Below are 26515 nucleotides of genomic sequence, written 5' to 3'. Positions count from 1 at the left end.
CGGCCAGAGGTGTTTCTGCGGCGACAGCCATCGGCCATCAACTCCTGCGCCAGCTCGGAGCGCCGGGCAGCGCTGCCCCGGCAGAGATGTTCAGCTTTTGGCCCTTTTCCCCTCAAAGGAAACCCTGAGCTCGCCCCGGCACCGCGTCAGCATCGGGGACAGTCGGCGGCACCTTCGCCTTAACCCGCCTCAACCCACGTCAGCCCCCCGGGACTCCCGGAGCCGGGTCCATCTCAGGGGATGGATTTTCCCCTCCCGCCAGCAGCGGGACCCAGGCAGGATCCCGGGTGTTGGGGGCGGGGGGGGGGGGGGTGCGCTGCCCGGGGACCTCCGCTCCGTCCCCAGGCACCCGCCGCTCCTGCACCGGCACCTGCCCGGGGCCTCCCCGGCGCTGCGGCAAAACCAAACGGGAGCCGAGCCCCAGGGCCGGGCCGGGAGTGAGATGTCACCCGCGCGGGGCTGGTGCAGGATGTGGGACCACGACGGTCATTTCCTGCCGGGAAGCGGAGACCCCCCCGCCCCCCCAAGAGCTGCCAGAGGCGCCCGAGACGCCGAACGGAGAGCATCGCCGGGATCGCCGCGCTCCAGAGCAGCCCCGCCGCCGGTGAGGCACCGCCGGTCCCCCTCGTCCCCTCTCCCACCGGCCTCTCCCGGGACCCGCAGGAGCCCCGGGGCCGGGGGGGCTCCAATCCCGGGGGTCGCTCTCCTCCCCTCCGCGGTGCCGGCTCCGGGCGGGCGCAGCCGGTTGCCGCAGGGCTGATGCTCTTGCCGGGGCCGGGGCCGGGGCCGGTCCCCGGCTCGCCGCGCTCCGAGGGCCGCGGAGACGCCCCGGCGGCACGGCGGGCTCGGCCGGTTCTCCCGGGCGAGCCGCTGGCCGGTCCGGCAAGCTCTGGCCGCGGCCCGAGCCTGGAGGGGGCATGCAGCGGCTCCGCCGGCAGGTGCAGCCGCGCTGGGGTCGGAGCTGTCGCACTTGGGGCAATAAAAGGATGTTCAGGTCAACTGCATTTCCCTAAAGCTTATAATTTTGTCACCTGCTTGGAAGTCCCGGCGGTCCCCCGGCAGGCAGGGCTGGGTTTATGAAGCGACCACACATCACAAGGTCAGGGGATCTGGGGGGGTCCCGCAGACGCCGGCGCCTTGAACGGTGCCGGTGCCCCGGGGGATTCCTACAGGCTCCGTGGCCGCAGGACCTGGGCTCCGGGGGTGGGGCTGGGGCTCCCGCCCGAGGGTCGCTGCGCTCCCAGGTCGTCAGCTCCGTTTCTGTTGTCACTGATGTCACCAGGGCTGGCAGGTGCTGTCACCTCTCCTCCCTCCCCTCCGTCGGTCCCCAGCGCTGCCTGTCCCCGGGCCCCCCCGGCCGAGCAGGCTGTGGGACAGGGGACAGCCACCGCCTGGGAGGCTGCCTTTTCTCTGGGACGTGAGGTTATCGTCTGATGTGGATACAGCATCTTTTGAGGGCTGATGTGGGAAGCCACCATAGGAGTAAAAACTGGGTTAAAAAAATACTACAGAAGGGCACTTTTGGAGCCTCCTGTGAGCACTGAGCTCTGACAGGAGGCATCGGCTCTTTCTCTGCATTTTCAAGCTGTCTGGGCTCAGTGCAACCACTGAGCCACAACTCAGCACTTTCCCTTTCCTTGCAGCTACCAGTATGGCTGAGGCGACCACTGCCCCCACCGAGACACACACTGTCCTGAACGAGTATGGGGACTACCACAACTGGTCCGAGCTCTTCCACCTCCTGAACTACACCTACACCTTCTGCGAGTTCAGCCTGGATGAGAACATCAAGCGGGTGATTCTCTTCATCCTTTACCTGGTCATCTTCGTGGTGGGCTTGGTGGAGAACCTCCTCGTCATTTGGGTCAACTGGCAGACACGGGGCAACAAGAGCTTGGTCAACCTCTACATTATCAACATGGCCATTGCTGACCTCGGAGTGCTGCTGTCGCTGCCCATCTGGATGATGGAGGTGATGCTGGATTACACCTGGCTCTGGGGCAGCTTCCTCTGCCGCTTCACGCACTACTTCTACTTTGCCAACATGTACGCCAGCATCTTCTTCCTCACCTGCCTAAGCGTGGATCGCTACGTGTCCCTGACCAGCTCCTCCCTCTTCTGGCGCAAGCACCAGCACTGTGCACGACGCATCATCTGCGCCTGCAGCTGGGTCTTGGCAGCCGCGATCCCATTCCTGGAGGTGGCTCACATGCAGCTGGTCAATACAGGAGAGCCCATCTGCATCTTCGTGGCCCCCTTCGAGACCTATGACAAGTGGGCACTGGCGGTCAGCTTGGCCACCACCACCATTGGGTTCCTCATCCCCTTCCCCATCATCACCGTTTTCAACATCCTGACAGCCAGGTTCATCAAGCGCACCAAGCCGGAGAGCAGGAAGCACTGTCTGCTCATCTACACCTATATCGTGGTGTTCCTCATCAGCTGGCTGCCCTTCCACATCATGCTGACACTGCTCACCCTCGACGGCAACCACATCATCCTGCACTGCACCTTCGCGCACTTCCTCTACTTCTTCTACGACATCATAGACTGCTTCACCCTGCTCCACTGCGTGATTAACCCCATCCTCTACAACTTCCTCAGCAAAAACTTCCGCAGCAAGCTCATCTCCGCTGTGGTGAAGTACATCCCCAAAGACCAAGGCAACCAGAAGGGCGCAGACAATTCCTCCTCCACCACACAGCACTCCATAGTCATCACAAAGGACAACAACCCTCCCAATTAAGGGGGATCGGACTCTCCCACTCGTCACTGGCAAGTGGCTGCGGGGTGGGGGGCAGCCCCCTGCGCTCACTGGGGTCAGGGAGATTATTTTTCCTGGTGATAAGCAGACACTTTGCTTCTAAACAACACTTCTTGGCTGGCCACCTCCTGTGCTCTGAAGGCAGGACAGGGTGCCAGACGTGAGATGCGAGGGTGTGGGGAGCCACAGACATCTTGTTTGCTGCTGTATCAGATCTATTCAGCTAAAGAAAGAACTCGAGAAAGAGGTATTTCCTGTTTTCTGTCAGAAACGCAGTAATAAAGTGCATTACTCTGCCTGCTCCGAAGTCTGAACACGAATCCGGCCCCTGGGACCTGACCCCTGGTGCCCGCCCTGTGCTGCGAGGATGGGGGCACTCGATCCTTTCCCTTCGTCACAAGATTTCTGCGGTCCTCGACTCTCACTGCCACACGTGCTGCGGAGGTGCCCAGTGAACGCTGCCCCTCCACCGTGATGCCATCCCGAGCAGGAGAGAGGGAACACAGACCACCCCATGCCCAGCAAACGGCTGAAAGCCTGATTTTACAGAAATGAAGGCAACGCGACCGCCAGGGGCTAAGCACGACACAGGCCTGAGCTTTAATCAGGGGAGGAACGACTCGAGATCAGCAACTCATTGACAGCAATTTTGCAAACCCAGCAGTCAATCAGCAACAGTTAAAAGCAGGTTTGATTGGACATGGCTGCTTCCAAACCTGACGGGTGGCAGCACACGTGGGGTTCCCAGTTTGTGTTCTACAGCAGGAGACCCATCCCGTTAAATCCAGCCTCCTTTGGAGCATCTCCTGCAAGTTTCTGGGCACATTTCTAAATGTGGGGAGGCTCCAGCAGCCCTTCACGTGTGCTCCCTTTCAACCAAAGTTGTGCTGAAGCACCGTGCAGAGCCCCTTGGCGCTGGAGCGCAGGCTTAGCTCCGGCTGCGCAAGGAACCAGAGCATCCGGAGAAAGTTCATCGTCATCCGGACTCTGCTAAATCATGAGTTGTGGGTCAAGCCCTCAGCAGGGGAAGGTGAAAGAGCGCCAAGTCACTGGAAGGGAGTCCATAAATCTACCAAAGGCCTTGAGCTGCCCAAGAAACACATTTAAAAAAAAGCAGAGCATAAGCAAATCTAGGGACAGGATGCTCGCAGCACAGAGCGCTGGGGGGGGAGCAGGATGCCGTGGGAGAAGCCTGGGACTGGGGGTTAACACGGACACTCAGTTGTCTCAGGATGGCTGGGAATGGCTCTGCTGCTTCCAAGGGTCTGAGACAGGGTGAAGCACTAAATACTATAGGGGTCCTTGTGCACGGAGAGTCTCCCTGCTAGGGGATACCAGCGATGATGGAAAAAGCCAAATCCGTCTCTTACACAGAAATACTTTGTACTGCAGCTGGGGAAGAAGCCAGTCCCCTCAGACACAACAGCACCCAGTTCAGCAAAGCAACTCACGTCCGTTCTCCTTCCTTAATAAGTTACTTACGCAGTTTCACAACGGGAGAGCGCAGAGCTGCTTTGCCCGAGAGCCCTCTGGGGCGGAGGCCCTTTGGGATCCGCACTGACCCAGGACCATCCTGGGCACAAGGGCACAGCAACACCGAGCAGCCCCAAAACCAGCCGGCGAACATGAAGCTTCATGCTGGCACGACCCACAGCTTTGATCGTGAATCTTCCCTAAGGCTTCCTTTTGCTAAAACCCTGGCATTTTCAATGAAGAAACTGAAGATAAGTACACAATACTAAGACACTTAATGTGCGACATAACCAGGAGAACAATATATTCAATTTCAAGTTACTTAAACATGTAAAACTTGGTATTTGACCTATTAAAATTCTTTTTAAACTCTCCTAATGTGTCTGCAACTTTGTTCATAGACCTCAGGGCCAGAGCGGCCTGAAATAAACCCAAATATCCTGGTTTCGGCCCACTGCCGTGGGGGGAGGAGTGAGCGAGTGTCTGTGGGAACGTGGGCCTGAACCCAGCAAGTGCTTTAGCCAGGTCCCTGTCTCTCCCTTTAAAGCTTCCACCACCCCTCAGGGTGAACTGGCCCAGCCGCGCTGCTGGAGAAGAGCTAAAGCGGCTCTTGAAAATCCCAGCAGGGTTTGCCAGACAAGAGCTGGGAGGCTGTGAAGGTGCAGGTCTCACTGAAACACAGCGCTAGTGGCACAGAAAGGGCTTATCAAGGAACACAAACCCCGAGAATTTCCTAAATGGTTTCTGCCGAGGGCTCTGCTCCCAACCTGCTGTGGAAACAGCCTGCAGAAACACCAGAGTCCCGTCTCCTGCTGCTGCCCCCGCTGCCGGAGGAGACAGCGAGGAAGAGGCCCCTGGACGCGCTCCATGAGTCCTGCCGAGCTCGGCACAGGAGCAGGATACTCGGAATGGCTCACGTGCTTCCCCCGGCGCTCCTGAAGAGGCAGAAATGCCAATCTGCACGTTTCAAGAAACAAGTTTTTATAAAGAAGTAAGGCACAAGAGGTCAACATTTTCCATTTTATTATTCTAAATAAAAACCACACTTTGTGCTGAACAATGGAGTATAAAAGAACCCGATGTACAACGATTTTAGACATCTACTATTTGGGGGAAAGTTTACAAAATATACAAAACTTTACAGCAAATAGATAGTAAACACTTAAATATCAGGAGGTCAGTACCTACTATTAACTTAACAAAAAAGGTTAGACAGCAATTCAACTCTTTTTCTTTCTTCTGCTTAATTACTCTGATAAGAGACCTGGATCCTTTGAGAAAGGGGAGAATCAAACTGAACTTTGCGTTTTAGAAATCGGAGCAAGACTCGAAGCGCTGCCTTTTGGAGGGGGATTTTTGGGTCAGGGTTTTGGCGCAAGGACCTGACCCAGCGGCTCTCTGCAAACGCTGCCGGCACCACCTACAGCGCAGCATTTCCCCTCTCATGCCCCCCAGGATCCCAAAGCACTTTGCAAACACAAGTTAAACCCCACGGCTGCCCCAGGCGAGGTAGGTGAGTGTCGTCCCCACGGTCACAGAAGGACAGAGAGGCCGGGGTCCACCCCAGCTCCCCCCCGACGCTGCCAATGGCGCTGGGCCCCTGGCACAGGGCTGTGCACAGCTGCAGCCCCGGCACACACAGCCCCGGGCCGCCAGCCCAGAGCCCCCTGGCCATCACTGGGTGCCTCCACCGCGACAGAGCTGGGTCAGAGCTACGGCCCCTCAGGGCCACACAGCCTCGCGGGGCTTGGACAAGCCTGGGGGTCTTGGACAAGCCCCGTCGCGCCATCCCTGAAGCTTTCCAGAGCTCCCCCGGACTCGGAGACAGCCACACGGCCAAGGGGACGAGGATGACAGAGCCCTGGGGAGGACCAGGACCTGGCTGGAGAGGGGAGAGCAACAGGTCTCTGACCCCTCCTGGGAAAAAGCCCTTCGAGGCTGGTCCTGCACAGGAGTGGTGCAGGTCCAGATCCATTCCAGCATTCCCGCAGCAGACGGGACTCGCTGCTGATCTCAGGGTGTTTCATGTGGGAATAATTCATTATAACACAGGAAAGAATCCGAGACACACAAACGCGAGGGACCCGAGCACTGCCCCCGCCCCGTCCCAGAAAACAGGACGGGCTTTTGCCTTCCTGTCCCTGTGTCCCAAAGGGTGGGCTTGCTTTGCCCGTTAGTGTTTCAGTGTAAAAGCTTCTCTTTTTGGTTTATGTGCACAAAAGGCTTCTGCTTCACAGCTTATCTAGACACGGGGCTGCAGACACTACCGCGCGGCAGCACCCAAACCTATCCAAAAGCTCATCAAAGCCTCTGGGACATTTTAGGAGGGTCTTGAGGCTTTAAGGACTCGGCTCTCCTGAGCCTTGCTGCCCCCCCTCGCATCCTTCATAGCAATCTCCAGACCAGAGCAGGTCCCATCTGCTCATCTGCCAGCCACCACCAGTACAACGAAACCACCCCATAACTCAAGGAGCTCCTCAGAGGAGCCCCCAGTGACCCGCTGCCAACCCCCATGCTTTTCTAGAGCCTCACATGTTCTCAAAATGATTTTTTTTTTTTTTTTAAACCTAACAACACTAGGCTAAACACGGCTCCGCAGACCAGTGATCGCAGACCATGGCCTGGCAGCCGACCAGTACCACGAGGCTGGGGTTCGGAAACCAGAGCTCCAGTGGTGGATACGGCACAGCCTGGCCAGCCTCAGGGTCTGGGATCACTTTGGTGCCTCTCCAGGCTCCAGGCACCAAAATCAGGACAAATCCAGTTTAACACCCCCCAGGGCTATGCCAGTTGTCCCCAAATTCGGCCAATACTACAGGGACTGGGGAAATGACACAAACTCCCAATGGCCTCGGCCATCCTCACCTTGGCCTCTTCGTTCTTCCTCAGCAAGGTCCACCCCTCCCACCCCATCTCCACGCAGCAGGGTTGGACTCGGGTGCTGCAGGTCCATGGGGTGACCGAGGATGACGCAAGCTCAGGACAAAGGAGCTGCCTGGGAAGGGCCATCAGCTCCAGCCAGGGCTCAGCACTGCCAGCGTGGACATGGTTTGACACCAACTCTTGTCTCTTCCCCCGTCACAGCAGGGCTGGACCCGGACCTGGAGTTGCTGTGGTGGAAACGCGGCTCTACAGGCAAACCGCGGGGATCAAAGGACGGATGGAGCTGAGGGGCAGGGGTTTCCAGCAGCTCCACACTCTCTGGCTCCTCTCTCCTAGGATGCGAACTCCTCCTGCTCCTGACAGTGATGCTCCCAGCCCATGGGGAGACGTGCTCCCCAAACCCCAGGGGACATCACAGCGCTGCTGCCCCCCAGCACACACATTCCTGCTTCCTGTCCCCTGGTGCAGCTTCCCCCAGCCCCTCCGCTGCAGCGCTGCCCCGCTTTTTATATTGCTACAGAGCTGGTTTCACAGGCTTGTGATGGGGACAGGGCTAAACGGAGGTTTGCTTTCGCTGGAGAAGGCTGTAAGAGGAGTAAAACGACCTGGCCAGGTGGAGGAACTGGCACAGAACAGGAAAAGATGGAGGCTGTCATTTTCCTGGGATGCTAAACATCAGTATTCACTAAGCGCTTTGCATCTCCCACGCGCTTCGCAGGTACAAGCCAGCAATCTTCGCTGCACTCCCGGGAGGTAGGTAGGTACCACAAGTGTTACCGCCCTCATTTTACAGATGAGGAAACTGAGGCAAAGAGGTGAAGTGACTTGCCCAAGGCCACAGTGGAGCGGGGGGAGCAACCCCCAGGAATTCCGAGCTCACCAACCACGCGTCCAGCCCACGCTGCTCCTCTGCCGCGGGTTGCCCCTTCGAGAGAAGGGGCAAGCGGGATGAGTTTGCAGGGTTTGCAAATCACTAGTTTTGTTTTGTAACAGCATATTGTTACAGAAGCGCAGGAGCCAAATTACTATGACTGTGGCTTGAAAGCCCTCAGCGCTTCCTGTTTGTGAGGTAGAATGAGTTACCTAAGGGCAGTCATAACTCATGCTGCGGCATCGGAAATATTTGTTCCTCTCCACCTCTGCCCCACAGCAGGATAACATGGGAAAAAGCCGATCCCCACCCTTCTTGGTGTAAATACTGACAGCAGGGGCTGACCTTGCCAGCGCGGCTGGCAGAGCCACCGTGCCAAGGAGGGTCCCCAGCCAGCGCCCGACCGAGGCTGAGCTGAGGGTCCCACCAGCTGCCGCAGCCCCCAGCTGGCACCTGCTGAAGTTACAGCACGATCCGACCAGAGATGAACAAACTCACATGGCACCAACAATATCCTGCACCGCACGTTTGCCACGAGACATGTCCGGGACAGGGCGATCCCCGGCAGCAGCCGCAGGAGGGGGCTATCCCTTCAGCAGAGAGGAGAGTCCTTCTCAAAGGTACCTTCCTGGGAGCTTAAGGCAAAGCTTCATCACGTCTCGTCTGCTGGGATCCGCGCAGCCGCAGCAACACCATTCTCTGGCATCCAGCACTTCCAGCAACCAGCAGCCCTGGGACGCAGGGTGCTGGCAGAGCCCAATGCACCGTCGGCAGAGGAGAGCCGAGGGGATGTTGTCATGTTCTCGATGGCCAGCTGCAGGCCGGCAGAAGTTAGGTGTGACCACACCATCACAAAATACCTCCCAAGGAGCAGCTGACCCCACAGCACGAACCTGCTTCCCCTGCCCTCTCCAGTTCAGCGACTCCTCCGAGAGATCACTCTGCTCACACAGCCGCCTCTTCCCTTCCTGCAGCCGCCGCCACTTGGGCTCTTCTGAAAGCTGGCGTCACTCCTCCGTCTCCTCCTTCAGAGGGGCACAAGTGAGCGGTGTGTCACGGACACGGCAGAGAAGCTGCTAGCCTGACTCCCTGCTTGGGCAGGGCTCCCGGAGCCCCGTGGCTGTGCCTGGGAAGCACCCGTGTGAGCGACCACCGCCCTCCTGCTCATTTACCACCAGGTCTCCATGCTCACTGGCACAAGCACACTCCCACGCTGCTGGCTCATCTCCCTGCGATGGAGCAACAGCTTCAAGGCTGATTTCGGTGACATGGACTTCGCTTATCTCCTTGCAATAGCAGCAGAACCCCAGTGATGCCCAGAACAAGTCCTTTTTTTTCCTTTTTTCTTTCTTTTTTTTTTTCTTTCTTTTTTTTTTTTTTCCCTTTTCTTCGAGTCCAGCACCATCCAGCTCTGGCTCTGTCCCTCTCTTCTGAGGTCAGGTGTGAAAAATCTTAGCAGCATCAGTTTGTGGACAAGCTCAAACTGAGAGTTAGCCTAGTCAAGTGGGCTAAAAGGTTAAAAAAAAAATAAAAATCTAGATTCAAAACCTAGTCAGAAATGCTAAAAACACAGAACTCGATGGCCTCTAATAGGACCAGAGGTAAGTAAACACGACAGACTTCTTGGAAACAGTGACGTAGCTTACGTGCTGTTAATTTGTACAATGCCACCAATCTAAAAAGCCCTAGCAAGGCCAAAAAAAACCATAAAAAAAATAGAAAAGGAGGATTCCATCCGTGATGTCTGATCATTAAATAAAATAGACGACATTTTTTCCACAGCTTCTGTAATTAGCATTTGCTCCTTTCCTGGCCCTGCCCTGCCTCACCCCATCAGCTGTCCGTGTTTTTCTCTGCATCTTTGGAATGGATGATATACATGAAAGTCTGTTCGATGGTGAAGTCTGGGGGGAGGCTGCCTTTATGCACGCCTATGTGCTTGCTCATGAGGTTGAGCGTGGAGCTGTAATGCCCGCACACAGTACAGCGGTACATGAGGGCTCCCGAGTGCGTCCGCAGGTGGCACTTGATGGTGGAGCGGCCGCGGAAGAACTTGTGGCACACCTTGCACTGGTAGGGTTTTTCTCCGGTGTGGATCCTCCGGTGGTAGTTGAATTCACTGGTGTGGGCAAACCTCTTCCCGCAGACCTTGCAGCTGTACTTGCTGTTGCCTGGCTGGTTTTGCAGCGCCAAGTCTTCGCTCAGGAACTCCTCTGGCAGCTTCCTCTTCTGCAGGCCCTGCTGCTGGAGACGGTCTCCAAAGCTGGGGCGGATGTCCAGGCTGCCCCCGCACTTGTGCTGGCTGACATGGTAACGATACGCCGCTTCCAGCTTGAAGCTCTGGCCACAGAAGTGGCACCGGAAAAGAGCCTCTTCCATGTTCTGGTGAACAGCCAAGTGCTTCTCCAGGAGGTGCCGATCCACGAAGCTATTGGCACACACAGAGCAGGAGAAGACCGAGATCCCCAAGTGGGACAGAGTGTGCCACATCAGGCTGCAGAGGCTGAGGTGCCTCTGGTCACACACGCCGCACGTCTGGCTTTTCAAGTTCACGTGGTCTAGGATGTGGTTGCGGATAGTGTGGAAATCTTTGGCCAACGGCTTCCCGCAGGCAGTACACGCCAGCTCTGAGCCAGGCCCTCCCCCAAACACGGCGATCTTCCCTGGCAGCGGGTCACTGGGGTGGATGATGATGTTGTTGTCAAAGACCCCTTCTCGTCGGTGGAGGGTCAGCTGCCACTGGGTGAAGAACTTGGTCTCACACATGTCACAGGAGAAGAGGAAGATGCCAATGTGGGACAAAACATGAGTGACCCTGGAGTTCCGGTCCTGGAAGTGGGTTTCACAGACCTTGCAGTTCCCAGTGAGCAGATCAACGTGATCCCTCGCATGCTGGCGGATCAGCTGGATGTTGGGCTCCAGGACCTTCTTGCACACCTGGCAGGGCATGGCCTTGCTGTCCCGGCTGTCATTCTCAAAGGCCAGCTCTTCTTCACTGTCATCACTCAGCTCAATAACTTCTTCCGACGGGCCCAGCTCTTCACTGGCATCTTCAAAATGCAGATCGTCCTCACCCAAATCCTCCAGCTGAAGCTCATCCATCTGCCCAAAACCTTGCTCTTTGGAGTGGTCACTGTTGCTGGGACAGGAATTGCTCCCTGTGGAAATGTCCAGGGAAGGATCAGCTGTAAAGAAGCTGCCCTTGCCGTAGTCGCCATTGCTCTGGACCTTGTACTGCTGGCAGGAGCTTGTCGTGGTTTGAACGACGATGTTCACACTGCCCAAGCTGGGCTGGGTCACCACACTCGTAGCAGGAGCGAACTGCCCCTGGTCTGACTCCTGTTCCGTCTTGGGAGGCTGCTGCGGATGCATTAGGGGAAGGGTCTGGCTGGCTTCACTCACGGTATTCCTGTCGTCCTCCTTGTAGCTGCCTGCCACCTCCCCGTGCAAGATGTAATTCCGTTCAGGGCCAAAATGCTCCCCGCCGCTCCGGATTTCACCCAAAGAGTGGCTCTGCTCTGAGGAGGTGCTGCTCAGAGGACCCAACCGGCCTTCGCTCATGGACAAGGAGGGCTGCTTCGTGATGGTTGAGCTCTCCAGGTCAGGGAAGGTTGAATGGCAGGCCTTCAGCAGATCTTCCATGCCCAGCCGCTCTGCCACCTCGTAAATGACGCCCACATTGATGAGGTCTGTGAAGAGCTCAGAGGTGTACACAAAGCTGAGGATCTTCTCGAAGTTGGCCGGAGTGATGAAATCCACCACATAGGTCCTGGCAGCATCCAGCCCCGTGTTCAGAAAGAGGTTCTGGAAGTAGCCAGCAGCACAGGCCAGAACAGCCTTATGTGCAGCAAAGGAGCGGGTGCCCACCAAAATGGTGACGTCGCACATGGTCTCGGAGAGCCTGCACTTGTTGAGTTCCTTCAGCAGGTTGTTGGGGTGATTGGTGCTGTGCAACTTGATCCTCATGCCCATCTTAGCAGCTGCTTAAGAGTTCCTTGCCTGGTCAGCTGCTTCTTCACGCATTCAGCAGCTGCGTGAGCAGGAGGTGCTTGGCATCCAGAAACTGGCAGGGCAAGGGGCTCTAGGGAGAGGAAAATGCAAAAACTGTTAGTACCTCAACAACCAAAGACACATCATTCTGGTCATACCTCAAATTTTCCACCTTCCTGACGAGCAACAGAGAAGCAGCAGCATAGCTGCTTAGATGGAGATCCACTAAAACCTATCTTGTAACTTCTAAGACTGGCTCTTTGGGAAGCAAAGGGAAAAGTATAAAAAGACAAAATAAAAAGCCATTTACTCTTCCAGCAACAGCATGAAGCTCCCACTTCTCTTGGGCATGGCCCTTGTTTCAGAAACTGTGCCCCAACTGGTGCCTGTTACGCAGACACCCCCTGCTCCCCGAGCTCCTGGCTGGAGGCTGAAATTCCAACTCTACCGGCTGGTCAGCTTTGCCTCCAGGTCTCCTCTCCTCTCTCCACCGCTTCATACCTTCACTCCAGACTCCTCTCATCCCCACACGGTAACTTGTGGTTTCCAGGTGGGATGTCCTTTCAGATTCCCCCCGGCACACCAGCTTCCCAGCTTCCCCTGGGATTTCTCCTCTGCTGTGCTGGCACTTTCCAGCCATTTGTGTGGTGTTCCCACGCTGCCACCAGACACCTGGCCCATGGCACCAGCAATTCCCACCTGAGCTCGTTCTTCCAGTGCATCCCACTGCCTCTGCCACCCCATCCCACTGCCACCCTGTCTCTCTGCCCCTGCCACCCTGTCCTGCCCGGGAGAGCTCTCAGCCACCCGGGGACTCGGCAAACTCACCGCGGGAGCTCTACCCCCACCCTCCCATGACTGAGAACAAGGACCCCAGAAGGCAGCAGAGCGAGCTGTGGGGGTCGCAGGAGATGGAGGAGCCTGGGCTTCCTCCCTCCCCAGCTCCAGGGAAAGGTAAAAAGGAGCCGAGGATGGGTCCCCCCCCCAAGGACGCTGAGAGAGAGAAGGCAGTGGGGTGGGGGGACGAGAAGGATGAGGGTGGCCGGGGAAGGCTCTAGCGGGGGAAACCCTCCCCAGCCCAGGAATGCCGGGACGTGGGACCCCTGCGGGGGGGCGGTCTGGGGACGGGAGAGGAGGGAAGGGGCCCGGGAGGGGCTCCCGGGGGGCCAGGAGGAGGCCCCGCGGCGGGGGATGGGGGGTAGGGGGCGGCTGCCTGCAGGCAGGAGAGAGGGACCGGGGAACCCCCAGGATGGGCCCAGGAGAAGAGGGAGCAGCGGGGTTGGGCGGGGGGCGGCAGGGACCCCTGGGGGGGCTGGGGGAGCCACGCGGGAGGGGTAATGTGGGAGGGGGCAACGAGGGGCCCACGGGGTCGCGGTGAGGGGACCCACGTGGGGGCTCTGGGGGGAGCCCCGGGGGGAGGGGGGGGCAGGAAGGGGCCCTCGGGAGAAGCCCCGGGGGGCTCGGCGGGGGCGGCGGGAAGCCCGCGGGACCCGTCGTGGGGGGGTTCGTCGCCGAGCTCCGAGCGGGGCCCCCCGGGAGGTCGGCGTGGCCGCGGTCTGGGTCGCTCCTTACCCGCCCGGCGCCCCGCACCATCCCGGCCGGGCTCACACAAAGGCGCCGACCCGCCCTCCCTCCGCCCCGGCCGCCCCGCCGCCGCCTTCCGCCCGCCGCGCGCCGCGCCGCCACAGCGCCCCCCCGCGGCTCGGAGGGCGGCTGCGGCGCGGGGGGCGACGGCGGACACGGACACGGGCGGGGACACGGACACGGGCACCAACGGCCCTTCGTTCACGGGGGGCAGCCGTGGGCAGGTCGCTGTACCCCGCGAGCGGGCGCCCCCAGCCCCGCTGCCCCCCCGTCCTTAATCCCGTAGGTGCGTTCCGGGCGGCCCCAGGGCGGCGCAAGGAAGACACAGAGACGGTGGGTCGGGGCGCGTGTCCCGCACGGGTGGGTGTTTCCAGGCGCTCGTAGACGGGTACAGGTGTATGGACACGCGGGGGTGGGACGCCTGCGTGGGGCGGTGCAGCTGCGAGCGCGGCTCCGGCACCGGCGGGTCCCACGACAGCTCCGTGGGCAGCGGCGCGCCCGGGACGCGCCCCCCCCCCGCCGCCGGTACCACCGCCGCAGCGCGGGCCCCGGTGCCTTGCCCCGGGGCACAGAGCACGGTCCCCCGTGGGTGGGGGGACGTCCCGGGTGCGCCCCCGTCCGGCCCCCCCCGGCCCCGCCCGCTGCTCACGCCGCCCGCAGCGGGGTGCCGCCGGCCGGGGCGGGTCCCGGGGAGCACCCGGGGACCGGGCCGATGCGCCCCCGCCCCGCCGGCCGCCCGGGCTCCGCCGCCCGCTTCCCCATGAGCCCCACGAAGAAGTCGTGCATGTCCCCTGCGGAGAGACCCGCCGTCAGCGCCGCGGAACCTGGCACCGGGGCCGGCACCGGGGCTGGCACCGGGTGGGACTTACGCTTGTGCGGAGCCGCGGGAGCGGGGGGACCTGGAAGAGACCGAAGCGGGTGAGCGGCGCCGGCGCGGACCGGGCGTGCCGACCCCCCGCACCCCCCCGACCCCTCCCGCATCCCCTCCGCACCCCACGGGCCTCACCGGCACCCTCCTCCCGCAGCAGCTGCAGGACGGCGGCGAAGGCAGTCCCGGGTCTGCCCCGGGCTCTCCAGGGCAGCGGCTCCGGGACGGGCATCCCCTGCGGGAATAAAGCGGGTGAGTGGGGGAGGTGGGGGGGGGGGGGGGGGGGCCGGGAGGGTCCCGGGTCCGCCCGCTGCTCCCCACGACGGCCGTACCTGTGCGGGGGGCGCGGGGCCCGGCGGGGCGGCGGCGGCGGGGGGGCGGCGGGCGAGAGCGAGCGGCAGCGCCAGGACGATCAGCGCCGCCAGCGCCGGGCGGCTCCTCATCCTCGGGGGGGGCCTGGGGGCGGCGGTCAGCGGCGGAGCAGGGGGGCCCGGGGCCGCCCCGAGCCAGCGACCCTTCCGCGGGGCGGCCCGGGCCGGGCCCGGGGCCGGGCCAAGCGCTGGGGAGGGAAAGCAGCGACACAGGAGACCGCGGGGCGCCGGGGGCGGCGCGGACCCCGCTCGTGTCTGCGGCCGGAGGAACCGCGCTGCTTCCCGGGGCTGGGTGGGGGGGACGGGGCGGTAAACCACCCCCCACCCCCCCGTCCTGGGGAGGGGCCTGTACCAGGGGCTGCCTTACAGAGGTGCGGGGGGTGTGTGTGTACACATTATGGGGGATGCATCGCAGAGGTGAGGTGGGGGTACAGGGGCAGACCTGGGGGGTCCCGAGCCACCGGTCGTGCCTGTGGTGCCGCATTTGTGCAGTCACATACCAGCCGGACCATGCAAACACGCACACGGGACCGAGTGTGGTCACACAGAGATCACAAACATGGTCTCCGACTCAGCTCGCACAATCACCTGTGTCAGCACACACACGTGTCCCATGGCACACACACATGTCCCCTGACACACCCACTAGCACACAGATGTGCTTGATGATAGCCAGATTCCAGACTTGTTTCCAGAGCCCCCTCCCAAAGTCAAGTGGCATCTTCACCCCATCTCTCCTCCCGACCTGTGCCCTCCCCAGTGGCTTCACCAGCTTCTCCCTCCTCCCTTCTCCCAGCCCAAGCTGGGCAAGGACAGGACACGGCAACCCCCCATGAACCCTGGGGCCAGGTGCCCACAGACCTGCTGAGCCCTCAGGTGTTGCCCGGTGGCTGCAGAGCGGGAGACGCAGCAAGACGAGGTGGGCAGCGGCTGCAGGCTGTGATGACGGCTCTCCCAGCGCGGGCTCAGCCAGGCGGCGAAGTACCGGGGTGCTGCTGCTGCACGGAGTTTAATAAGGGGCTCTGCCCGTGGCACGGTGTGGGTGGGCGAGAGGAGAGCCGCCAATGGGGGCCGGGGGGGTGGTACCCCCACCCTGCAGCTTCACACCCACGCAGGCACCGTGTCACCGACAGGCACCCATTACACAGACAGAGTCACACCGCGACACCAGCGCGCCCACGCAGGCATGCCAGCTCCCCACCACACCGCAGCACTCCATGGTAGGGGGCCAGCACGGGCGCTCTGCCCACGCAGCCCCCAGCCCCTCCTCGCACCACAGGCATGGGGGGAAATGCACGCCCGAGCACAATGCAGTCATTGGCACGTGTGGGCACACACGTGGCAGGAGCAGTCCCGTCTGCTGCGCTGGCATGGCTGTTGGTGGTGGCTCTGCAGCCAGGCTTTGGGAGGTCTCACACCGCAGCGGGGATCAGCCAGGCTCCCACCACACACATGGTGCACACACATGTTCATCTGCACACACATATGAGGATTCAACTGCGCGCATAAGCACACGCATGCCCACACGCACTCTCTGTACCATCTCCTGGCTTGCCCAGTCCCGTGCTGCCCGTGGGGAGCGCTCCTGGCCCTGGGGGGCCTCGTCTGCCTCTCCCTGGACCCCTCTGGGACCCAGCACTGCCAGCACCCCCAGTGGCTCGAATCCTACTTGGCCTCCTGGGAGCCTGGGCTCAGTCCTGCATCCCCCATCCCCAGCCACCTCCCCCCCCTCACCCCGGGCAGGGGCTGGGATGTGCGTAGATGGAAGATGGGGAGGAAAAGCTGGGGGGAAGCCGGAGGGACGCGAGGGAAGGGGGGACAACGCAGGCCAAGTGAGAGCCACCGACTCCAGCCCAAGCAACAGGCAGCCGCGGTGGCCCCGCAGGATGGTGGCCTGGCAGCGGCGGCTCACGTGGCAGCACAGCCTGGGGCAGGGCAGCATCTGCAGTGCCGGCGATGTTAATTAAATCGGAGCCTGGCCAGAGATGGCCTAATTAATTAATAACACCTACTTGTGTGGTGCCAAGCACGACGCAGCTGCAAAGAGCCGCGGTGCCCCGAGGTGCGGTGGGTTTGTTTACAGCTCTCGCCCCTCACCACACATGGGCAGGAGGGTCTCGGTGCTGGGATGTCACACAGCCCGCAGTGGGAAGGGGGGGAGCCCTTGGAGCCGGGGCACGTCTGTGCTGTCAAGTGCCCCCACGCACGCACGTGCCCCTCCAAGTGCCTGCACTGCCCAAGTGCCCCGGCACACGTGCCCACACATGCCCCCCGTGCACGACAAACCGTGCTGATGCTCCAGGGCCCACCTGGGAGCTGGTGCTGATGCTGATGTGACGGGGAATTGTCAGCTCCCGAAGGTAACACTGGTGACGTGTGGGGACAGGAAAAAAAAAACCCTCTCTGAGAGCTTGATGCATACAGGAGAGAAAAGGCAGTGGGAGGGGGGGCTGCTATGAGAGCTGTTCAGGGACTCCGGCTCCTGGGGGCTGCAGGACTGGGCAGAGGTCCTGCAGGAGGCACGTGGGCTGCAGTGGTGGCACCAGGGCTGTGGAGTGAGGCTCCACAGAGGCTGGCTCCTCTCTGTCCCCCTGCTTTGCTCTGGGCTGCAAGCCTGGTCCCTGAACACAGCTCCAGCCCCAGAGCCGTGGTGCCAGCCCGGGGAGGCACAGTGGGAAGTACCCTGCGCAGGGGGTCCTGGGCAGGGGGAGATGGGGACGGGCAGCACAGGCAGGCGGGTGCCGAGGACCTCACGTGCCAGCTGCCCGTGGCCACCCAGAAATTACGTCAGAGCAAGCCGCTTCCCTACTTAATGGAAAAAGTGGCTGCAATTTGGGGCCTTTCCAATCACCTGCAAGCCGAGCATCGGCCGCAGTCAGGCAGCAGGAAAGGCAGGGGACCAGGGTGGGGGGGTCTCCATCCCTGGGGCCAGGCTCTGCCCCCCCGGCTCCAGCACTGTGGCGCCGTGTCCTGGGGCTCTGGCACGACTGGGTGCCCCTGTCCCACCCGTACCAGGGGGTACCCACTGCAACACCGCCTGGGTACCAACACCAGAGCATCTTTTAATGGATTTGCAGCAATTCCTGGGTGGTGCAAGGACCCGGGGGGGTGGGGGGGATGACACAAGGCGGGGGGTGAGGGTCCCCTCAGTGGACCAGGACCTCCATCTTGTTGCTGCCCCGCTTCTTGCAGACAGGGATGTTGCTGCCCACCTTGTCTGACTCCACCACTGTGATGGCCATGGCGCCCTTTGGGAAGCGGGTGGAGAACCTGGGGGGGAGGGAGGGGCAGAGTGGAGTGGGGACACGCCCAGCCCCACCCCACCTCCTGCCCAATGAGCTTCCAGCTGACGCCCCACCCTGTGAGCCTCACCCCTGCGAGCTCTGCCCACACAAGCATCACCCTACCCTACCCCGCCCTGCCCCACCCTTGTCAGCTCCGCCCTGGACCCCGCCCTGCCCCACCCTGCCCTGCCCTACTAGTTCCACCCCTGCAAGTCCCACCCCACCCCGCCAGCCCCACCCTCGTCAGCCCCGCCCCACCCCACCCATACTGGTCAGTGATGTGCAGGGGCAGGGCCTGGGCGGTGGCATCCATAAGGGTCTGGTGCAGGCGGGTGACAAGCTCGATGAGGTGGTCGCTGATGAGCAAGAAATCACCTTTGGCCCCACCCGTGGAGGTCTGCAGGGAGGAAGAGGGGGTATCAGCCCCGCCAGGGACCCCCTGAGCCCCAGGGGACCCCCCTCCCCAGGTACCTCCTTGAGGTGCAGGGCCAGGAAGCCATCAGAGAAGCGTGTGACAGAGATGCTGTGGATGTCGCCCAGGCTGAGCACGGTCTTGGGCTGGGCGGCCTTGGGGTCGGCCAGGACCAGGTGCTCGGTGGTCAGCAGCAGCAGCCGTGGGACTGCCTGCGGGCAGGAGGGGGGGGGGGTGTTCAGTGTGGCCCCGCACACCTCCCGGGGTGGTGGGGACGGGGCTCACCTTGCCGTTGGCTCTGTTCACCTTCCTCACAGTGTCAGCCATCACCAGCTTGTCCTTGGCCACAGCGTGGAGCTTCTGGTACTTGGGGTTCTGTGTCAGCCCCAGGTACTCGCCCTGGAAGGGCTGCTGCAGGCTGGGGACAGGACTGTCAGCCGGCGCTGCCCCATGTGCCCCCCCTGCCCACCCCTGCCAGCCCCCAGCCCCAGCACCTTATGGAGTAAAGAGCCTTCTTGTCCTTGAAGAGCTCGCTGGCATGGAGCTTAGCCTGCAGCAGGGCCCTGCGCTGGGGCGTCAGCTGCTCCCGGTACTTCTTGCACTGCCGAGGGATGGAGGGGGCGGTTGGGTGCTGCTGAAGACCCCCTGCTGGGGGCCGGTGTGGACCCAGCCAGAGCCCCCCCATCCACTCTTGCTCCCACCTTCCAGCGGTAGAAGATGCTCCTCAGCTCCTGGTTGGCATCAGCCAGGAACTTGTACGGCGCAGGGGGCCAGGTCCGGTCCAGCACCAACAGGGGCGGCAGGTTCCTCGCCAGCCCCACCAGGAACTTCTGCACCTGGGGGTGACAACACGGCCGGGGGTCGGGCTGGTCCCCGGTGCAGCCCCAATGTGGGGGCTAGGAAGGTGCCCCCTCTCCCCCCAGCCCTGCTTACCAGCCGCCGGTAGATGAAGTTGGCCAGGCGGGTGCTGGCCCCAGAGCGGAAATATCTCCTGTATGCCCTGCGGGCCTGCCGGAGGTGGCTGTCAGCGGTGGTGGGGATGCGGCACCTTGCCCCCTTCCCGCTGCCAGCCCCCGCTGGGACACGGGTGTCTGTGTCCCAACTCCCCATCCCCATTGAGCCCCACTGAAGAGGACAGTCGGCTCCAGCCTGACAGGGTGGGCAGGAGCCAGGGTGGGCAGACAGACAGACAGCCCCAGACACAGCGGCGCGGAGAGCAGGACAGAGGCAGCGGGAGTGCGCGTGGCCCCGCGGCAGGGCTGGCCCCGTTACCTTGTACCCTCTCCAGTAAGCAGCGATGGTGGTGGCAGCCGTGTGACGGTGGCACTGGGACTTCAGCTCCCGGAGGAGCCGGCGAGACTGCGGGGGGTGAGGGCCCGGGGAGCCCGAGGTGGCGAGACACAGACACAGATACAGAGCGAGAGAGGCAGGAGAGAGGCAGGAGAGAAGGATGGAAGACGGGGAGAGGAGATGAGTCTGGTCCTACCATGGGGCATGTGGAGACCCCGTCCCCTCCTGCTGCGCACCCCCTGCCCCACTGCCCGCGCTGGGGGGGACCTGCAGCCCCGCAGCGCCCAGCCCTCACCTTCCAACCCCGTGCGTACGCCTGGATGATCAGTGCTGACCGCTTCATCTGCTTGTACTTGTTCTTTTCCTGCAGTGGGAAGAGGTGGGGTGAGTGGGGGAGGGCTCGGGAAAGCCGGGATGCCCTGCCCAAGGCGGGAGGGACTCCCCCCCTCACCATGTGTCCCCGGAACCAGGCGGAGATGATGATCTGGCTCTTGCGCATCAGCTGGTACTGGGTCCGGCACCGCCAGCCCCGAAATATCTTCTGGATGAGGGTGGCCAGCTCGGCCACGCGCTCCTGCCGCCGCCGTTCCAGGTCGAAGAGCTGGGCACAGCCAAGGCAAGCGCTGGGTGCCGAGCGGGGACAGGGACCCCCAGCTGGGAGCCGTGGCACCGCCCAGGAGCCCCCAGGATGGGCTCAGGGCCGCCCGTGGTGTCAGGGGACCCGTGGGGCTGGCACCCACTCGGGTCAGGTCCTGCACCCCCCTAGCAGCCCAACTGCCCCACAGCAGGGTCGCCCTGGCTCCCCCATCCCCGGACTCACGGTGCGCGGTGAGCGGATGAAGATCTTGGTGTGGCCAAAGGCCAGCTCCTCGGGGGGGAACGCCAGGTCTGCCAGCAGCACCTCGGTCCCCTCCCTGCACCGCGGCGGGGGATGAGGCTGGTCAGAGCCCGGCAGCCCCTGGGCCACCAGACGCGTCCACAGTCTGGCCCAGCCCCATACCTGTGGCTACCGGTCCAGCGGGGCCAGGTGCGGGGGCTCAGCATCTTGTAGCGCTCCAGGAAGGAGTCATAGAGCTGGCGGAAGGCATAGCCTGCTCGCCGCACCCGCACGTTCTCCATCAGCCCCAGGTACCGGATCTGCGCCAGCACCAGCTCCGGCGTGAAAAGCATGGCCGTTTTGGTCTCGTTGGGCTTGATGCACCTGGGGAGGGTGGCGGTGGGCTGGGGAGGGGGTCCCGCTGGTGCCAGGCCTGGGCTGGGGACTCCCGCCGGGGTCAATACCTGATGTAGTTGGGGTTCTTGGAGTAGAGGTTCTTCATCAATGTTGCCACTGAGGCTTTGAACTGGAAACTGGCGGTGGGGGGCAGCTTGAGGGAGACCTTCTGGGGGTCTCCCTCGGGGAAGAGGGAGTGCAGCAGCGCGTGTTGAGAGGCCCACATGGCCTGCGAGAGGTCACGGAAGAGCAGGTCGTTGTTCTTCTCGATAAAGCCCGTCACATTGTAGGTCACCTGGGGGTGGGAGCGGGGTCAGGGCTCAGCTGGGTGCATGGGGGATGTGTGCAGGGAGGGAGGAGAGAGCGAGCAGGTTACGGTTCTGTGTCTCTGTGCCCGTTTGCTCCCGTGGAAAGCTGGGAAGAGGACCCAGGGGTCCCGGCTGCCCCCATCAGGGCCGGGGCAGTGGGTGCCGGTGGGTGCCCGTGGCACCGGCAGACCTTGCCAGCGTAGTGGTGGATGCGGAAGCATTGCGACGGTAGGCTGGCGTCCATGACGTGCTGGGCGTTCTGTGTCTCCTTGCTCTCATAGTGCTTGTGGGTGGCGAAGAGCTGGTTGAGCTTGGTGAGGAAGGTGTCCTCGTTGACCACGCCGGGACGCAGGCACTCCTCATCCAGCATGGCCAGGATCCCGCACTTGCTCTGCACCGTCATGGACAGTGTCACCCCAAACCAACCCTGGCCTTGAGCAGCAGCTCCATCGATGTGGGGCTGCCCAGGGCTCTGCTCAGCCTGAACTCACGCCGGGTGTGATGGGGGTGCTGGGACCCCCATCCGGGCCCTCAGCAATGGGGGGCAACTCACATTCTCGATCAAGTTGCAGATGATGCTGTTGTCGAAAAACTCTACTGGGGTCCACTGAATGCCCTGGGAGCAGACAGGGGTCAGAGGCACAGATCCCCAGACACGTGGTGCACGGACCCTGCCCCACGGATACCCCCCCCAGTTGATTTGGGGCAGGAACCGGACAACCGGCCACAGGGACTGGGATCCTGAATCCCTCCCTGCCTTCCTGCTATTGAATCTGCTCACGGCAGGGAGCGGGGCGAGGGCGGGACGTGCTGCAGAGCTGTCTCTGGCACTTCCCCATCCCCGGGGGGTCTCGCACAGCAGAGGAGCCACATCCAGCCTGAGCAGCACGGGCCGGGGATACCTCTCGGATGTACTCCTCCTGCTCCTCCTTCAGGGTCATCAGGATGAAGATCTGCTGCAGCTTCTCATTGCAGTAGTTGATGATGAACTGCTCAAAGCCATTGTCCTGCAAGAGAAGGATCCTGCGTGGTCATGGACCACGTGCCCAAGCCCCCAGCCCTGCCCCGTGTCCCACCAGCCGCCCCAGCCCCCCCCAGCAGCAGGATGGGGCCGTGTAGGCCCTGGACTCACCTGGAAGATCTCAAAGCCGTAGATGTCCAGGACACCCATCACTTTCCTCTGCTTGCCCGGCTTCACCTGAGGAGGCAGCAGGGTGCTGGGCTGTGTCCCGGCCCCGTGTGGGGTGGGAGTCTGGGGCCCCATGCAGGATGGGGGGGCTGGTGCCTGTCACTCCCAGGCGCTCACCTGGATGCTGGTGTTGATGCGGTTCACCAGCCAGTCGAAGAGGCGGCTGTAGATGTTCTTGGCCAGCGCATCCCGGCCGTAGTAGCCCTGGGGAGAGGAGTGAAGGGCTTGTGCCAGTTCCTGGGGGGCTGCTGGGCACCACCTCTGTGGCAGGGGCCGGCCCCGCTCACCTGGGGGACGCTGAGGGTGGTCCGCACCATCTCGTCCCGTGCCTTCACCGTGCGGGAGCACAGTGCCTGCTCCAGGATGCTAGGGTCCAGCCCGATCAGCTGGCAGATCTCCTGCAGCTCTGCGGGGGCGCTTGCAGCTCAGCGCTGACGGGGCCAAGCCGGGGGGCGAGCAGGGACCCCCCCACCTGGCCCAGGTCTGTCCCCATCCTTGTCCCTACCCTGTGTCTCAGCGATGCTGCAGGCCTCCATCCCACTGGCCTGGAAGCTGCTGCTCAGCTGCACGTTGCCCAGCTTGAGCACCACGGCTGTCACCTCCAGCAGCGCCGTCACCTCAGCAGGCGAGAAGCCGATGACCCTCATGGCATCCTGGGGACGGACACAGGCAGCTCAGGGGGATAGGGTCACCCCCAGGGTGTTTTGGGGAGCGTGTGATGCCTTCCTGGCCCCCTCAGGGTCGCAGCCAGCAGTACCTGCATGGCACGGAAATTGGCTGCATCATCCATGCCAGGCAGCCCGGAGCTCTCCCGGTTCAGGTAGCCGTAGTGCCGGCAGTCCTGATGGAGCTTCAGCTGCTCTGGGGGGGCAGGAGGAGGCTCAGCCATGGTCTCCCCAGCCCCCCCAACCCCCTGTTCTGGGGGGCCTGGACCTACGGAGCAGCTGCGCCGAGCCCCCGGCCAGGAGCTGGTAGAAGATGTGGAAGTTCCTCTCGCCCTTCACGTGCCGGACGATGCGGGATTTCTCCAGCAGGTCTGCGGGCAGGGGTCAGTGTCACCGGGGCATGCGAAGTGAGACACGCCCCGCCCCCCCCCGGGATGGGTAAATCAGTACTCACAGTTGCTAATGACCCCTCCCAGGGGCTCCCCCTTGAAGTCAAACTCCACGTCCATGTACTTGCCCTGGGAACAGGCTCGGGTCAGGACAGAGGGACACCAGGGGGTGCGGCAGCCCCGCTCCCATGTCCACAGTCCCACCCCCTGCTGTGCTCCAGCCCCATCAGGGTCCCCGTGGCCATGGCAGGGTCTGGCCCCGGGGAACTCAGCTCCACCATCCCTGTTTCCCGGTCACTCACGAATCGGGAAGAGTTGTCGTTGCGGATGGTCTTGGCATTTCCAAAGGCTGCGGGGGGAGGATGGGGTTACACCATGGGCAGGGGGGGCTGTGCCGACCCCTGGGACGGGCACAGGGAGTGGGGCACATACCCTCCAGCACAGGGTTGGACTGCAGGAGCTGCTCCTTCACCTTGTCCACTTCCTCCCCTTTGCTGCACACAGCCGCCACGTAGGACATCACCAGCTTGCTGGCCTCTGCGGGCGAGGGGCCATGGGTGCCGGGGCCATGGCTGCCCGTCCCGCAAGCCCCTCGCAGCCCTGCAGCGCCCAGCGGCAGCCCCAGCTCTACCTGTTTTGCCGGCCCCGCTCTCGCCAGTGATGAGGATGCACTGGTCCCGGTCCCGGTCCCGCAGTGAGCGGTAGGCATCATCAGCAATGGCGTAGCTGGGGGTGAGGAGGGGTTAGAAGGGGGCTGGAGCAGGCCGGGGGCTTCAGGAAACACCAAGAGCCCCCCCATTGTGGCTGTGAGGCCACCCTGAGTGGACTCCCCCAGACCCCAAAGCCACGGGCTCGCCCCTTGGCAGGGTCCAGCGGGACCGAGGGCACCCCGGGGCTGCCGGGCTCCCCGTGCTCACATGTGGGGCTTCACAGCAAAGAAGTTGCAGTTGTGGTACTCCTGCACTTTCTCGGGGGTGTAGATGGGCAGGGACTGGTAGGGGTTCACCGAGATCACCACGTTCCCGATGTATGTCTGCAGGTAAGCAGGATGGCGTGGGTGTGGGGCCAGGAGGACACAGCCCAGACCCTGGTGGTCCCCATTCCAGAGCCTATACCCCGCTCCCCACCCCAGATCCCGCACCCTCCCCTGCTCCCTCCCCCCCAGACCCCTGCCCCTGGCCTGGTGCCCACGTAGATGTCGCTGTGGCGGAAGCGTTCCTGCAGCGTGTGGAGCAGCGACTCCTCGGTGAGCGGGTCCAGCAGCACCAGATCCCCAACGGCCGCGGCATCCAGCAGCGAGGTGGTGGCTTCCATGGCTGGATGACTCCGGGGTGGCTGGGGCAGAGCAGAGGGGGAGCTGCAGCCCATGGACATGCAGCCCCTTCCCCAAATCACCTCCCCTATCCTCAGCAGCCCCTGCACCCCCAAGGACCTGGCTGACCCCTGCCCTTAGAGGCTCTGAAGGTCCGCAGGGAGAGCAGCGTGCCCAGCACCGAGGGCACAGGCCCACTGAGGCACATGGCAAGGCTTGAAGCACCGTCAGAGCCTGGTGTGGGGCAGGGCAGGATGTGTCCCTTGGCCAGTGGGATGCAGCTGGGACCTGGGCTGCTCCCTGACCCTGTGGTGCCCGGCTCCCCCAGGCACCCAGTGAGAAGGGACAAGGCAGCCACACACAGCAGAGAGGGCTCCATCCTGGGGCACCCTAGCACCCAGGATGGTGGTGGGGACGGAGGCTTGGGGAGGGCAGGGTGCCTCCTGCCCACTGCTGCAGGGGAAGTGGGGGCCCGGTCAGGAAACACAAACACCTGGATCCTATTCTTGGGGCAGGGATGAATTCAGCCTCTGCTTCCTCCCTCCTTCCTGGCAGGGGGAAGCCGGGGCGGGGAAAGGGCAGGCTCAGGATGGGGGAGCGCAGGCCCCCTGGACAGCCCTGCAAGTCAGCAGCACCCAAGGGCACCCATGAGAGACTGTGCTGTGTCCCCCCCCCCCCAACTCCACCCATCCTTCACCTGTCTCTTACGGAGCAGCTGTGTTCCCCAGGGTGACCTTCACCCTCACTTTACAGCCCAGGCGCAGGGCTGTAAACCCAGCCCCACTTATCAGCGCCTGGGGAAAGTTCACGAGTGAGGAGGTGGGAAAGGATGGGGGCCCACGGGGTAATGGAGGTGGCTCTACCAGGGACTGCTTCACCGGCAGCAGCCTCCGGAGAGGACAGCAGAGCATCCTGTGGGTCCCTGCATCCTCCCCTCGCGCAGGGCACTGGCACTGAGATCCCCATGCTGCTGGGTGTGGGACCCCAGGGTGAGCACCCACGGGTGGGAACCACAGCAAGAACCCCCCCAACAGCCCAGGGCTCACCCTCGTCCTCCTCACAGTGCCGGGTCTTGGAGCTCCCCAGGACCCATGGGGTGGGGCTCCCCTGGGGCGGCAGTGTCCCTGGATAGGGGGTAGGGGGTGTGGGGAGCTCGGGTGCTTCAGGCTAGTGGCTGGGAGCAGAGGGGTCCGCAACTCACCTCCCGGTCGCAGAGCAGCAACTCCCGGAATGGCTTCAGCTGGGGCTGCCCCGGAGCCGTCGGGGCTCAGCTGGCCCGGTCCGGCCCACGGTAGGGCGGGGAGGGGCGGAGGAACCTCCCTCAGGGCACCACGCCCGCTCGCAGGCAGGGAAACTGAGGCACGAAGCGCAGCAGCCAGGGGGGGTGCAGCCCCAGCCCCCCAGCACATGCGCTGCACGGGGTCCCAGCCTCGCTGGGCTCCTGCTGCCCGCTCCCCTCCCCGCCCCGTAGCGGGAACAAGCAGAAAAAGTCACTTGCAGCCAAGCAAACAAAGGGAGTTTCCTCCCAGGGCTGCGGGAAAGCGGCGCAAGATACAGGGCCTGGCAGAGCCGGGAGCGCCTGGGGGGAAGACACCTTACCGCCCCACAGTCGGGGCGAGGGACCCACAGCCACGGTCAGTCCTGCCTTT

The 26515-nt window shown here is 62.7% G+C and overlaps 5 protein-coding genes across 12 annotated transcripts; 2 read left to right on the top strand and 3 right to left on the bottom strand.

The window, feature by feature from the left end:
* The first annotated feature begins 369 nt into the window (after positions 1-369).
* On the top strand, positions 370-4605 carry GPR182 (G protein-coupled receptor 182). The gene is made up of 2 exons (XM_054183327.1): positions 370-604; positions 1644-4605. The coding sequence occupies exon 2, from the start codon at positions 1652-1654 to the stop codon at positions 2744-2746; it is 1095 nt and encodes a 364-aa protein (XP_054039302.1). The 5' UTR covers positions 370-604; positions 1644-1651; the 3' UTR covers positions 2747-4605.
* Positions 4606-5282: 677 nt separating this feature from the next.
* Positions 5283-13631, bottom strand: ZBTB39 (zinc finger and BTB domain containing 39). Its single transcript, XM_054183277.1, has 2 exons — positions 13554-13631; positions 5283-12072 (listed from the first exon to the last, which is right to left on the bottom strand). The coding sequence occupies exon 2, from the start codon at positions 11961-11963 to the stop codon at positions 9825-9827; it is 2139 nt and encodes a 712-aa protein (XP_054039252.1). The 5' UTR covers positions 11964-12072; positions 13554-13631; the 3' UTR covers positions 5283-9824.
* A 79-nt stretch (positions 13632-13710) lies between these two features.
* On the top strand, positions 13711-17872 carry LOC128901271 (sialidase-like). 3 transcript variants are annotated; one of them, XM_054183143.1, is made up of 3 exons: positions 13711-13898; positions 14591-14685; positions 15601-17872. In XM_054183143.1, exon 3 carries the CDS (start codon positions 15869-15871, stop codon positions 16769-16771), a length of 903 nt encoding a protein of 300 aa, XP_054039118.1. In that variant the 5' UTR covers positions 13711-13898; positions 14591-14685; positions 15601-15868; the 3' UTR covers positions 16772-17872. The 3 variants fall into 3 exon arrangements, with proteins under 3 accessions (XP_054039118.1, XP_054039120.1, XP_054039119.1); XM_054183145.1 differs by having other exon boundaries at positions 13712-13851; XM_054183144.1 differs by lacking the exon at positions 13711-13898 and adding an exon at positions 14293-14483.
* TAC3 (tachykinin precursor 3) lies at positions 13845-14876 on the bottom strand. The gene is made up of 4 exons (XM_054183146.1): positions 14766-14876; positions 14572-14668; positions 14435-14464; positions 13845-14356 (listed from the first exon to the last, which is right to left on the bottom strand). Exons 1-4 carry the CDS (start codon positions 14874-14876, stop codon positions 14211-14213), a joined length of 384 nt encoding a protein of 127 aa, XP_054039121.1. The 3' UTR covers positions 13845-14210.
* Positions 17873-17912: 40 nt separating the features above from the next.
* Positions 17913-26329, bottom strand: MYO1A (myosin IA). Of its 6 annotated transcripts, none has more exons than XM_054183171.1 (29): positions 26068-26328; positions 24746-24889; positions 24472-24587; positions 24186-24280; positions 23987-24091; positions 23857-23903; positions 23620-23683; positions 23438-23536; positions 23258-23361; positions 23006-23153; positions 22788-22906; positions 22618-22704; positions 22444-22509; positions 22214-22318; positions 21865-21927; positions 21502-21702; positions 21072-21298; positions 20791-20991; positions 20611-20704; positions 20242-20391; positions 20086-20154; positions 19773-19859; positions 19434-19508; positions 19202-19336; positions 18995-19101; positions 18786-18930; positions 18560-18712; positions 18352-18485; positions 17913-18074 (listed from the first exon to the last, which is right to left on the bottom strand). In XM_054183171.1, the coding sequence occupies exons 2-29, from the start codon at positions 24866-24868 to the stop codon at positions 17951-17953; spliced, it is 3243 nt and encodes a 1080-aa protein (XP_054039146.1). In that variant the 5' UTR covers positions 24869-24889; positions 26068-26328; the 3' UTR covers positions 17913-17950. The 6 variants fall into 6 exon arrangements, with proteins under 6 accessions (XP_054039146.1, XP_054039148.1, XP_054039149.1 ...); XM_054183173.1 differs by having other exon boundaries at positions 18358-18485; positions 26068-26327; XM_054183174.1 differs by having other exon boundaries at positions 18786-18918; positions 26068-26327.
* Between the last annotated feature and the right edge of the window lie 186 nt (positions 26330-26515).

The sequence above is a fragment of the Rissa tridactyla genome, chromosome 24 (assembly GCF_028500815.1).
Source record: "Rissa tridactyla isolate bRisTri1 chromosome 24, bRisTri1.patW.cur.20221130, whole genome shotgun sequence".
Lineage (NCBI taxonomy): Eukaryota > Metazoa > Chordata > Aves > Charadriiformes > Laridae > Rissa > Rissa tridactyla.
This window is presented reverse-complemented; position numbering and strand designations above follow the sequence as displayed.

Bases quoted from the DNA above. Each gene is read 5' to 3' on its own strand.
- GPR182 (XM_054183327.1), top strand. From the start codon at position 1,652: ATGGCTGAGGCGACCACTGCCCCCACCGAGACACACACTGTCCTGAAC.
- ZBTB39 (XM_054183277.1), bottom strand. From the start codon at position 11,963: ATGGGCATGAGGATCAAGTTGCACAGCACCAATCACCCCAACAACCTG.
- TAC3 (XM_054183146.1), bottom strand. From the start codon at position 14,876: ATGAGGAGCCGCCCGGCGCTGGCGGCGCTGATCGTCCTGGCGCTGCCG. The intron at 14,465-14,571 runs GTGAGGCCCGTG...GGTCTCTTCCAG, and splicing joins GCTGCGGGAGGAGGGTGCCG to GTCCCCCCGCTCCCGCGGCT. The intron at 14,357-14,434 runs GTAAGTCCCACC...GTCTCTCCGCAG, and splicing joins TCCCGCGGCTCCGCACAAGC to GGGACATGCACGACTTCTTC.
- LOC128901271 (XM_054183143.1), top strand. From the start codon at position 15,869: ATGGGGGCCGGGGGGGTGGTACCCCCACCCTGCAGCTTCACACCCACG.
- MYO1A (XM_054183171.1), bottom strand. From the start codon at position 24,868: ATGGAAGCCACCACCTCGCTGCTGGATGCCGCGGCCGTTGGGGATCTG. The intron at 19,102-19,201 runs GTGGGAGCAAGA...ATCCCTCGGCAG, and splicing joins GCATCTTCTACCGCTGGAAG to TGCAAGAAGTACCGGGAGCA. The intron at 18,931-18,994 runs GTGCTGGGGCTG...GCCGGCTGACAG, and splicing joins AAGGCTCTTTACTCCATAAG to TCCTGTCCCCAGCCTGCAGC.